Source organism: Prinia subflava, chromosome 10 (assembly GCF_021018805.1).
Source record: "Prinia subflava isolate CZ2003 ecotype Zambia chromosome 10, Cam_Psub_1.2, whole genome shotgun sequence".
NCBI classification, from domain to species: Eukaryota; Metazoa; Chordata; class Aves; order Passeriformes; family Cisticolidae; genus Prinia; species Prinia subflava.
In genome coordinates this window covers 18,818,807-18,831,879 of record NC_086256.1, presented here as the reverse complement: position 1 = coordinate 18,831,879, position 13,073 = coordinate 18,818,807, and the positions used below count along the sequence as shown (strand labels likewise).

The following is a 13,073-nucleotide window of genomic DNA, read 5'->3' as shown; positions in this document are numbered from 1 at the left end:
CTAATCACCCTTCCTGCGAACAGACTCTTCCTAAAGTTCAACGTAAGCCTCCCCTGGCGCATCTTAAGACTATGCCCTGTCGCTCATCACCTGGCAGAAGAGGTGGACCCCTACCTCGCTACAATCACCTTTCAGGTAGAACAGACACGGGCGTGTTGGTCTGGCAGGCGCGCTCTGGACTTTATTACACATTTATGGGGAATGGCCGGGCTCTTCGCGCTGCCCTTCCCGCTACTGCGCCCCGGGGAAGCCGCACGCCCAGCACCGGCACGCTCGGCTCCGGTCGGGCCCCCCGCCCAGGGGACGCCCTGGCGGTGCCCCCGTGGGCGTGTGTGCCCCGAGCGCCGCCCGGGCCGCGGCCCCGGCCGCTGCTGGTTGGCTGTGGCGGCGCGGCCGCCGCCGGTTGGCTGTGCCGGGGGTGTGTGCCGGGCCGCTCTGCCCGGGGTAAGATGGCGGCCGTGACCGCGCTGAGGAGCAGCTGCCGAGCCGCGGGGCGCCTGGTAAGGGGAGCGGGGACCCCGCTGGCGGCGGCGCTCCCGGCCAGCCGGGGGTGAGGAATAACGCGCGGCAGCCCCGAGCCCTGTTCCTCTGTTCCTGCCGTCCGGCGGGCACGCAGCGAGCGCCGCCCCTATGCAAACAGTGCCCGCGGGCGGGCAGCGCCTCAGCTCCGTCCCCGGCGCTCTCCCGGTGCTCCGCACAGGTGCCCGAGTCCCCGGCAGTGCCTGGCACTGCCCGGCCCGCGCTGCACAGGGAGCCCCGGGACTGGCACCCTCCGCCCCGCGCGGCCCCGGAGTGCCCTGCCCTTGCCCACCCTGAGGAAGAAACGTGTGCCCTTCTGTAGTGAGCCAGTGACATCCTCCTGTTATTTCTAAGGCATCCCATGATTGCTTTGCCTGTGCGTTGCTCTGCCATCACCGCTTCTCCGCCCACCCATCATCTCCCTTTGCATACCGCATCTGCACGGAGACGGTGTGGCTACACGTACAAAAAAGGAAAACGAGTTTCTTTGAATCCCAGGAGCCTTGATACTTGAAAAGTAGTTGAGATACTTTACCGTAAGAAGTGAATCTCCTTGGTTGCCTTTTTGGAATACTTAAAATTTCGTGAACATACTTAGTTCATGCTTTCTTCTGTCTTCTTGTATTATAGTTTTCTTGCTGTTGTGAAGAGTGTTGGTTTCCTATTATGTCACCCCTATTTTGTGGGATGTCAGAGAAGAAATAACTTTTGAAATTTAGAAACAAAATTAAGGATCAGTTCCAGTTTCTAGTATTTTTTTTCTCTTAATAATTCATACTGTAGTTTTAAAGCATAATGATGAGGGATTTTTAAATTATACTTTTGTAATCCAGTTTTCAGCTAGTAACTTATAAGTATTTATAAATAATTTTACTAATTAAGAGCATTGAAAATAGCACCTTCTTTTAAGTTGTATTTCTAGCCATCTGCTGTTAAATCCAGAGGGAGATTCTGATAAGATGAAAATGTTCATCTTATCTATGTGCATGCTGAACTGTAGAATTGGCTGGTTTATAGTGTGTATTTCCTGCGGGCACATCTGAGTGTGAGCCAGGGCCCTTTGTGTTGAGTGGTAGGGCCTGGCAGTTACCTGGCCACTGGGACAGGTGCCAGCTCTTTAGATGAGGGATGACACTGGGTTAAAGCACATTGCCAGGGATGTTGCTTTAGTATACAGGTAACCATATCCTTGGAAATGTGGACTGTGTCTACAAAATACATCCAATGTGAGGAAATGTTCATTAAAATGACTCAGTGGAACAGAAGTCGAGAGAGTTCAGCAGGGCAGTATCCTTGAATGCAAAGTCATTGCCTGTGAGCATGAACTCTTTGATTTGACTTGAAAATTTAGTGATACTCCATCAGGTAATCAGTTCTCTGCAGGCTGCTGAAAAATGTTTTGGCCTGAGGCCAGCATACCTTTTCAGGATCAGTGGTAATTTAGAAAACCGGAGTTGGCTTGTTTTTAAGGAAACAACCAAAGCTGAAGCTGAGGGGCAGGGCAGTTCTCCCCCTGAGTGCACTCAGCTCCCCTCTTGGCTCAGTCAAACCGTGGCTCTGTCAGCCAGGCCCGTGTGGCCTCAGTTCCTTTTTGCCAGAGTCACCCCACACATGGGAGACTTGCAGAGGAAAGGTGTTACCCTGCTGTGCCATTATTGCCTTTAAGTTGCTGTTCAATGTAATAGTAGCCACGTTAACAAGCTCAGTACTAGCAGTTATGTTTGGGGTTTACTGATAGATTTTTCCAGATGTCAAAATATGTAGAGGGGTATGCTATGGATATTAGAGCTAATTTTGTCATTTATGTGCCATATTTATTTCCTTGTTTGGCCTTACACCAGTATTATGGCAATTAAGTGCTGACATTGTATGCACAGTCGCTTTGTTTAATGAATTTTAATTCTTCCTTGTTAGTAAGGAACACTGCTGTGAGAAGACATTGTGTCCTGTATTATTACTTTAGCATACTAGCACACCAACCTTTTGGTAGAGAATGTGCAAAACTGAAAACCAGGAAGATTTCATTTTCAGAAATGCAGTATTCCTACAGATATAATATGAAAGAGCATGGTCACTCTTCAATAACAACACCAGTCTCTTTTTTTGGCAGTGACATTACTAATTCATTACCTGCATTGGTAACCAAAGGTTAAAAACACATGGAAATCATTGTGAAACTTCACATTTAGAAATAGTTCAGAGATTTGATGTGCTCCTTGTGATCATCTTCACAGGTAAATAATGAATATTTTTTATTTAGGGTCATATAAAGAGAAAAGAGGGTTTTTGCAAGTTTCTGACAAAAAGGTCTAGTTGAACAATTTTTTAAGTAAATTGTAAATTGTTATGTAAACATGTAGCCTTCAACTGGGAAGAAACCCAGAATTAAAAATAGAAGAAAATAGGATTGTGAAGATGTACATTATATACCAGTTTTGTAATTTAATAAGAATTTAAATGTATTCCTAAAATATAATTTTTCATAGCTTAAAATTGCCGTATTACCTAATTGTTGAGTATGGAAAGTTTGGAGGACTAATGAGAAGACTTTCTATTTGCTTCTTATAGGAATTAGACAAAGACTCATTCTAGATCAGTAGGTACCATCTTAGTGGCAGGCAACTGAAAGGTGACTCAAATGATATAACTTTGTTGTGTCCATTCTGATAGATTGTGTTGTATAAATGTTTGTTTCTTAAAGAAAGGGGATATTAAATATATCTTGCAGTGCTAGGTTAAATAATACAGAAAGTGAGTACATTGTCAGTTCAGAATTGCGTGGCCTGCTGAATAATGTACTTTTTAAGGAGTGAAGTGTGATAGCAAATAGTTGAATAGTTTGGGGTATGGGGAGGGAAACAAGAAGTTTCATACACTCTGTAATTACTGAAAGGATTTTTTAAACAAGAAGTTAAAATGAGCTTTCCCATGCAGGTGTGCTGTTTTCTGGGTCCTCTAAGAAGATAATTTCTAAATTTTACAGTTTTGAGCTACTTGAGGTACATTGTAGCACCTGATTTTTTTTCATATCTCTAAATTAGTTAGAGATAGTATCTACAGAGAAATTATTTTATAAATTTTACAGCACTCTTAAGCAACATAACACCAAAATTACATTAAATTTAATAAATTTTGCTGGATAGGAACGTGTTTAAACTAACTTGTGTTGAGATTAATAAAATATCTGTTTATGTCAATGCAAGCACTACCACCTTTGCTTCTGATCACAATCATGACTGATTACAAGAGGCTTTACAGCATAAAGTTTTGTCTGAAGAATCTTTCAGAAAAGTCTGTAGACCCTTTTAGGTTGATTTCTGGATAAATATAATTGTAACCATAAAAGAAAACCATCTCATGGCCAGTTCTTACAAAATATGAAGGTGATTTTGAGATGATGTTTACCTGAAGATGATTGCCTCCTATAAAGGAACAAAAAAGAAAGGGCAACTCTCTGGGCCTTCTGGTATGAATTTCCCTTCTGATTAGTACTTAGTCAGTACTGACTCCCAGCTTCTGATGAGAATAAGAACTGGTGGAGACAAATGTGCTGGTTTTCCTTGCAGTCTGGGGAAACCTTCCAGCATTCATCCTGGCAAGGAATATTTCAGATATCTGACGTAGTTAACAGTATGTTTGCTTTTTGTGTGCCTGTCCTGATTAAGCTAATTCCTGAGAGAAACAATAGCAATGAATCACTCACCAAATCCTGTCATGATTTTTGTTAATTGGTTATGTCACTGTGCCTTTGATCTCCCCGTGTGTTGTGTTAATGAAAGAAATTAAAGAACTGGCAAAGCTTTTGCTAATGTACAGGTTATTGTATATTCAATAATGTATTCAGTGTAATTGTGTTTCCATAAGAACTTCTCTTATATAGACTAGAATGAAACTATTTTAGTATGAGTGTTACATTAGGAATATGAAATGAGCTCTACATCCTCAGTCCATTGTATTAACCCTTGAGACTTTTCTCCCCAGGTTTGCACTCATCGGGTTAGATCGTGCAGCAGCATTCGCTTTATAAAATCAAAATATGTGTGCGTGTTTGACAAATCTGCCCTCAAGTTTAGTCATCAACAGCGATTATTCAGAACATCTCCTGGTAATCTTTTTCATAATAAAATAATTTATTTAATTTTGCTGTTTTATGAGTGTTATGTTAGAGGTTTGCATATGGCTGGTGTGTAGACTGTTTCTGATGCATTCAGATTTTCTGTCTGGTAGCTTGTATTTAATATTAAACATGCTGTATTTTCTTATTCTCTGTTTCAAGTTTCATGTGGCCAAATTGTCCAGTTTAAGCTTTCTGACATTGGAGAAGGAATTACAGAGGTGACTGTAAAAGAATGGTAAGCTCTGCTTTCCTGGAAATACACTAAGAAATCAGCAGGTAGTTTAGCAGCTTTAGCTGTATGATCAGTGAGTTATCTGAGAATATTTTCTGGGTTACTAGTGAAGTTTTTCAGGTTTCATTTTGCACATTTTAAAACCTTGTGGATACTGAGCTTTACATTTTGTTTCTTTGCAGTCTGATATATTTGTGAGTGGAGAAAGTGGAAGAAATGGGATGCACCTGTATATAGGCTTTTCCATCAGTGATTAATGTTTTTGGGGTTCGGGAGGTCTGTCTTTTGTTATGTTTACTTAGACTGAGCTTTACAAGCAAATGACTGGTCTAGAGAATCAACATAATTTTATCCTATACCCCTTCTCTATTGCTTTTAGTAAAAGATTTGAACTTAAAAATTGTAAAAAGCCAATGGATTAACAAAATCAAAGTGTACAGTGGAGGAAGGCAATGTTGAAAGGCCTTATTCTTTGTACAAATACCTCTCTTTGCATGGAAGATGGTGTTCCCTACTATCTGAAACTGATGGTGTATTGACAAGTTGAAACTAAGAACTTCCTTGCATTCAGATGAAGCTGGGCTCATTCTTATTTTTAGATGCTTTATAATCTGACAGGAAAACTGCTTTTCCAAAGTTAATGTAATAAGTGTGTAATGATATTCATAATCATGTTGTCATTTCACTCAACAAAGACTTCTGTGGCAGTCAGGCCAAATGCACGTAGCAAACATATCTGGGACATAGAATTTGTCTTCTCATCTGGAATGCACGTCCACGTTGTGGGGTGTATATTACTGAACTTACCTAAGGAATGCACAGAGCAGGTTTGTACACTGCCTGTGTTTCCCAGTACCTTGTCTCTCCTCCCAGGTACATAAAGGAGGGTGACAGTGTGTCTCAGTTCGACAGCATCTGTGAGGTACAGAGTGATAAAGCCTCTGTTACTATCACCAGTCGTTATGATGGTGTCATCAGAAAACTGCATTACAGCATAGATGATATTGCTTTTGTTGGAAAACCACTAGTAGACATTGAAATTGATGCTTCAAAAGGTATTGTAAGCCATTTTTTTTCTCATGCATGTTTTCTATTTGTTGTCATAAAACAGTCAGTGACAGAGAAGCTTACTTTTTTCCTCCTGAAAGTCTTCAAAGATTTTTTCCCTTTGTAAAGTCAAGAAATTTGATTAGAGAAAGTTGTGATATTTATTAGAGTTTAAAATCTCCTAGACATTTCCTGTTGAATATTTAGCTTAAGCAGCAGCCTTTAGCAAGCTGTGTTCCTATCCACATTAACTCAAAGTAAATCGTAAAAACTTCAGCTGTCACAGAATGGTTGAGGTTAGAATTTAACAAATGCTTATAATGTAGTAAGGTTAATTTTTTTCTTTTTGTTTGCAGGTGTTGCCCCAGAAGAAGATGTTGTTGAAACACCCCCTATGTCTCATGAAGAGCACACTCACCAAGAGATAAAAGGTCACAAAACATTAGCAACCCCTGCAGTTCGTCGCCTGGCCATGGAGAACAATGTAGGTTTGCTGAATAAGGTCCTGCTGCATTGTACCCAGCTTTTATATGGCCGTTTGACTGACTAGAAGAACACTGATCTAGAGGAAACACTTGTTTTCAAATGCATTTTAAATGTGTGAAAAGTGTTGTAAAAATGAAGGGGATTGTGCTTTCTGATGATTATGGTGGATAGAAAATGAATTACTGGGCTTAAAAACACAGCTGGGAGGCTTTAGGCTAATGACTGAGAAAACCTTTCTAGAATAAAAATAAGATACTGTCAGAGGAGATTCCTGAAAATTTCTACAGAAAAAGTAGGAGGGAAAAATAAAAAAACCTCCTTGTTTTGCTTTTCAGATTTATATTAGAGCAGAGGATATACTAGGTGACATTTTACATGCCTTTCTAATGCCTTTTCTTCCCTGTGAATATTCCATTGGTTTTGAAAGCTCATGATGCATTTTTTAGGAGACAATTAAGTGACAAATAGTTTTTCTCAAATTAATATTGCATTATTGATCTTGTGAGGTAATTAGGAGGTTAATGGTATTCATAGTTCCTCCTTGAAGTATGCAGTCAAATACCTTGTGGGACTTTTGGATGATTTGAACTATATTGAATACCTAATAAATTATAGAAAGGAAAAGAAAACTGCAAAAATGTTGGACTGGAAATGGGAATAATTTCTAACCATAGCTCCCAATATAAGATATTTTTATGTTGCTGTAAAACGAGTGTCACAGCTTATTACATACTTTTCAGATTAAATTGAGTGAAGTTGTTGGGACAGGGAAGGATAACAGAATCCTTAAAGAAGATATACTCAACTACTTGGCCAAACAAACAGGAGCTATTTTGCCTCCATCGCCGAAGGCTGAAATTGTCCCACCTCCGAGGAAAGCAGAGGCTGTGCCAGCTGCTCCAAAGGACAAAGCACGCAGAATCCCTGTACCTGTTTCCAGGCCCATTGCATTTTCAGGAAAAGATAAAACTGAACCTGTAACAGGTAAATCAGAAAATATAAAGTCTTGAGGCCGTGGTCACAGTAGATTACCAGTAGCTGTTTCTCTGTGAGTAGCTGATTCCTTTTGATGGGAGTGTGTTTGATGTTATTGTTATGCAAGTGAGCATGTAGGAAAACATTCTCTGTAAGAAGCATCTCTGCTAAAGCTATTTTATGAAATACTTGTTCATGTTTTGGTTGGATGGAGTTGGGCTGCAGATTGCACTTGCTGATTCTTCAAGCATATGTTGAAACAGGTAGGAATTCTAAACGTGGATTTGTCATGATAGGAATCCTTAGGCAATTAGTGGCAAAGTGCAGTGAATTCAAGGGTTTATCAGTGCTTAATAATAGCATACTGCACTATTATGTGGGTAGCATTCATACTTATTCTGGAGAACAGTGCCATGAAATACACTATGGTAACAAAACATCACATTAAAAGGGGAAGATTAAAGTTTTTTGCTTGCCTTTCAAGCAGTGTTTATTTGGAGAGGCTGGAAAGTGTAATGCAGATTATCATATTATGATTTCAAATTCATACCTACATAGGAGAGAGATGCAGTAATATAATCTGAAATATTACAGTCATCAGAATTGAGTTCTATGAACTGAATAACTCAGCAAGTGCTCTTTAGCCTGTTCTGTCTTGGTTATAGTTTGGCTTTGGTTTTGTTTTTGTAAGTTTTGTAACTTGGTTAATGGAAACAGATGAAATTTCACCATAACTTCACAGGAGCTCGTTTTGTTGGTTTAAGGAGACAGTGAATATTTTACAGGCTTCCAGAAGGCCATGGTGAAGACTATGAGTGCAGCCCTGAAGATTCCCCACTTTGGTTATTCTGATGATATTGATTTGACTCAACTTGTCCAGCTGCGAGAAGAGCTGAAGCCTCTTGCTGAAATCCGGGGAGTTAAGCTTTCCTTCATGCCTTTCTTCATAAAGGTGAGGCATGCAGCAGAGCCCTGTGTGGAGTACTTACACATTTTTGCCAAAATCTGTTCAATGATTGTTTAAGTTTGGAGCACCACTTCATCATCTGGATAGTTATCACAGGAGAACTTTCAACTGGTGTTTTTCTATTGAGTCACTAATCAATTTACAGTTGGAATTGCAGCTAGAGTTATGTAATATCATTGAAAATTTTTGAAATATTAATAGGAAAGTATAGAGTGCCTTCAGCATCATTTAATGTGGAGGGAAGCATCACCAGGTGTTTGAATCGCACAAAAGAAGTTTTTGAAATTGTCAGTGTTTTTGAGCTCCTTGAAAATGAACCTCATATGAAGTGCATTATCGTTGTTGTTGATGTTATTATTGTAATCTTTGTATTACTAATGAATCCCTTAGGTCACTGACTGTTGTTCTTCTGTTCTGACTGTTCCTTCTATTGTTCAAAAGCGCAGACAGTTGCACCCATGTGCAGTGGATGTACAGCTTAGTCTGAAACTTTTGTTAATGCTGCTGCACTCAGAGTGCTGCCTAAACACTCATTCTATATTGTTATTAATCTAAATTTTGTCCTACCATTACTTCTTTTCCATGGAGCTCTCTGCTTATAAAATATAAAAATCTATTTTGTTTTCTTTTGTTATTTAACAGGCAGCCTCTCTGGGATTGCTGCAGTATCCCATTCTTAATGCTTCTTTGGATGAGAACTGTCAAAATGTCACATACAAGGTCTGTAAACTATGGGTGAACATTGTGAGCAGAAAGTGAGAAGTAGCATCTAACAGGGGCTTCTCAGAATGTCTGAGCTCATTATAGCAGCCAAAATTATGGTGTTGTGCAGGAAAATAATTTGTGTGATATTGAGATCTAGATTTGATTTATTGTTGGTCTTATTCAGTAGTTTGTTAGATAAGAGTCATTTTTGTAATTCAGACTTGTTTCAAAGATGCATATTAATATATTAATATATTAATTTCCTATTTTTCACCTGAATATGGGTCCAGATTTTAAAATGAGAACATTTCAAATCTAATACAACAATTTTTAAGTAATGGCATGGTGGTTCAACTGTTTCAACACTCAACCCTTATATATTAGAGTACAGTCTTGAAAAAAGTTATGTAGTTTTTATACAAGATGCTGGATTGCTACTTCTGGGCAGCAAGAATTTCTGTCCTTAAGTGATGTGTACTTACTCCTTCCAGTACAAACTTCTATTGTGCTATTTTATAAATATCTGTTAGAATCTTTACATTCCTTCCAAAAAATGAAAACCAAGTGATCTCACTGATGTGAGTGTTAGCTAAGGTCATCTGTAATGGAAATGGAACGTGGAGTCTCCCTTTGTTGCAGGGAAACTGAATAGCTCATGATTGAAAAGTTTGTGGTGTTTTTAGATGACTGTGCACACACCAATTTTTTTGGGGGGTTTTTTAGTGTTAGTGTTCTCTTTAAAATCTCCTATTTATGTTTTGTTACACATACAATCGTGCCAAAGTGCAGTGTTTTCAGAGTGAAGCTGACTCCAGGACTTTGTATTCTCTGAAGATGAAATTGTCAACATCAATTTATAGTTTGCAGATGTGAGGCTAATTTAAAAACAATTACATCCTTTTCTTGCCTCAAAGTTGTGTGCAGGAGTTGCTTACTAAATACAGCACTTTCCAGGTTAAAAAGATAAATAAGGAAAATGTGACTGAAGTGGCTTTTTACGTAAAATACATTTTATATTGACAGCTTATATTAATGTCTGGTTAATGGCACTTGCTGCAGGCTTCACACAACATTGGAGTAGCAATGGACACAGAGCAAGGTTTAATTGTCCCAAATGTGAAAAATGTTCAAGTCTGCAGTGTGTTTGACATTGCTGTGGAATTAAATCGCCTCCAGTCCTTGGGCTCTGCAGGCCAGCTGGGAACAAGTGACCTCACTGGGGGAACATTCACCCTTTCAAATATTGGCACAGTAAGTACAGGGAAAATGACATCTGCTTCTGAAATGCAAGCTTTACTGAAGTTTAATATACAAAGAACAAAATCTGTAGCAATTAATTCAAGAGGCAGTCTGCTTAAAAAAAGTTGTTCAATAATATCCCCACCTTTTTCTTTTCTAGATTGGTGGCACTTATGCCAAACCAGTGATACTACCTCCTGAAGTAGCTATTGGAGCACTTGGAAAGATACAGGTATATTAACTGTATTGCAGTGATGAGAGTGTTAGCTAAGGTCATCTGTAATGAAAATGGATCATGGAGTCTGCCTTTGCAGACAAAATGCATAGCTCATGGCTGAGAAGTTTGTGGTGTTTTTAGATGACTATGCACACACCAAATGTTTAATTAGAAGTTTCTTACACCAAAAGTTCACATTTATTTTTCAGAATCCTGTTATATTTCACTCGCATCTATGTTAAACCTTCTGGTTACTAAGAAACAATGTAAATACAGTTTTACAAGTTTTGCAACATGGCAATAGCAATTTTGCTATCAGGGAGAAAACTTGAGAAGTATTCTAAATAATGCAGTTTAATTTCATGAGCCAGGTAGCTGAATCCATGCAGAATTTTGAATGTGAAGGCAGTTGTATATTTTCTGAATCTCGGGCTTTAATTCTTTAATATAGACATTTGAGCTCAGTGCTGGAAATGAAATTAGTGTTAGCTGAAATTGCTTCTATATTCTTCCTCTGAACATTTTTTTAGAGGTGCTTTAAGGAAGCTGCCACTTTGAGAACTAACAGTGCAAAAAGCTATTAAGGAAGAAACTTTTGAGTCAGGAAAGGCTTTTACTACTTCAGTATTTCCATGGTGGTGGAAACAGGCTATGACTGTTTATTATGCAGGCTTGCAATATATTCTAATCCACAGCACAAACAATAATGGAAAGGTCTTGGTTTTTCTCATGGTGCTACTGCTGGCTGTCTAATTCAGCAAAACGTTTTAATTTAGATCAAGAAATTAGCAAGAACAAAAAAACCACGTATGTGCTAATGAAAGTATTTAATTTAATAATTCTGGTTTTGTCCTTCCTCTGATTTTTAGGTTCTTCCTCGGTTTAATGGCAAAGGTGAAGTATTTAAAGCACAAATAATGAATGTGAGTTGGTCAGCTGATCATCGCATCATTGATGGAGCTACGATGGCCCGGTTCTCTAACTTGTGGAAATCTTACTTGGAGAACCCTGCTTCAATGCTGCTGGACCTTAAATGAAGGAAACCATGGCTAGAATATGCCTTTAAACTCTGTGGATTAGACTGAATAGTTATAAAAGCTGTCTCTGCTAACATGTGCCCTTTTGCTACGTGCATTATATAATAATGTTATGTGGTTGAAAGCTCTCAGCAGCTGATACCAGTCTCAGTTAGTTGTTACTTCTTTCATTTAGTATTGCTGTAATTTCTTCTACAGCAGACTGTCAAACTGAATAGGTCACAGCTTCTGAATATGGTGGTGGAATGTCTTTATTTTGCCTTTTATAATAATGATTGTAAGGCTGGTGTGACTGAGTGCCACTTCTCTACACCTACAGTATTTATAATCTGAAGGGAAATTTTGGAGGGGAATACTCAGAGTTCTTCCATTTTGGACACGTAAATTTATTTTAACAAATAATAACTGAATTCCTAAGAGGGATTATGCAAAAATCATATCCAAATAAAATGCCTTTAATGCTTCTGCTGTAAGATGTCCAGAGAGCTTTTTGTTGTTTAACTGAGTAAACCTCTTAAGTCTTTTACTAGTCCACTTTTTCTGGCAATTACTTGCACAGGTACTCTTTATCAGACTATAAATGAAGAGGCTGTATGTATTCAAATGCTTACTGACAACACTGATTGATAACTATCAAGGCCTTAATACTCTCTAGAATATCCTGTATTTTTAAAGGCTGAAAGCAGTTTCAGCCCTTAGTGTTTTCCAGTATTTTTGATTCATTTAGAAAGCATTTGTCAGTTTTATTATTCTGTCACTAGATAAACCTGACAATAAGTTGATCATGACCTAAAAGCTTGCATTCTGTTATTGATATTCAGATACTAGAATCTGATAGATTAATCAGATTCAACAAAGAATGAATGTTAATACTGTGAGATAAGGACTTCTTAAACTCAGATACAAGGCACATAAGGAATAGGTTCAACCTAATGCCTTTAGAACAGAAAACTTATGCAGCTTTAAGGTAAATTAAACAGATCATGAGGATTGCACTGCTGATTTAATGGGAGATATAAAGAAAACTATTGGAAATAAATGCCTTCTAAACACATAGGTTTCACACAGACACAAGGAAAGACAGTTACATAGCCTTAAAAATGAATTTGTAATGCACAAAATGGACATTTTCTCCTTTTTTTAGATAGATCAAAACCAGGAGCATTCTTCAAAATTGTAGACCAAAGTTGTGTGTTGCATTTAGCTGTGAAGATGTGAGACAGGCTACCAGAGGTAGAGTCCCTGCTATCCATGATGCTGAGACTGATTAAGAGGAAAGCTGGTAATGTACGAAGGGGAGTGTGGCGCATCCATGTAAGGTGCTATTAATATTTCTATTGTGGTATAAGGGTCTTTTATATAAAGGTCATTTCTTGCAAAGTTTGACTAATATATCATGCTTATCACTTATTTCATTTTTATCAGATTTATTTATTCCTAATAAAAAAAATAAAGCCACAAAGTATCGTTTTGATTTGTGAATTTTATGCAGGCAGTCCTGTATGGGTGACTTAAACTCTTTCTTCTTCCCT

The 13,073-nt window shown here is 38.6% G+C and overlaps 1 protein-coding gene across 1 annotated transcript; it reads left to right on the top strand.

The window, feature by feature from the left end:
• Positions 1-364: 364 nt before the first annotated feature.
• DBT (dihydrolipoamide branched chain transacylase E2) lies at positions 365-13,015 on the top strand. Its single transcript, XM_063407598.1, has 11 exons — positions 365-500; positions 4,501-4,624; positions 4,796-4,871; positions 5,742-5,923; positions 6,272-6,399; positions 7,142-7,385; positions 8,162-8,328; positions 8,986-9,063; positions 10,108-10,299; positions 10,448-10,519; positions 11,374-13,015. The coding sequence occupies exons 1-11, from the start codon at positions 450-452 to the stop codon at positions 11,539-11,541; spliced, it is 1,482 nt and encodes a 493-aa protein (XP_063263668.1). The 5' UTR covers positions 365-449; the 3' UTR covers positions 11,542-13,015.
• The last annotated feature ends 58 nt before the right edge of the window (positions 13,016-13,073 follow it).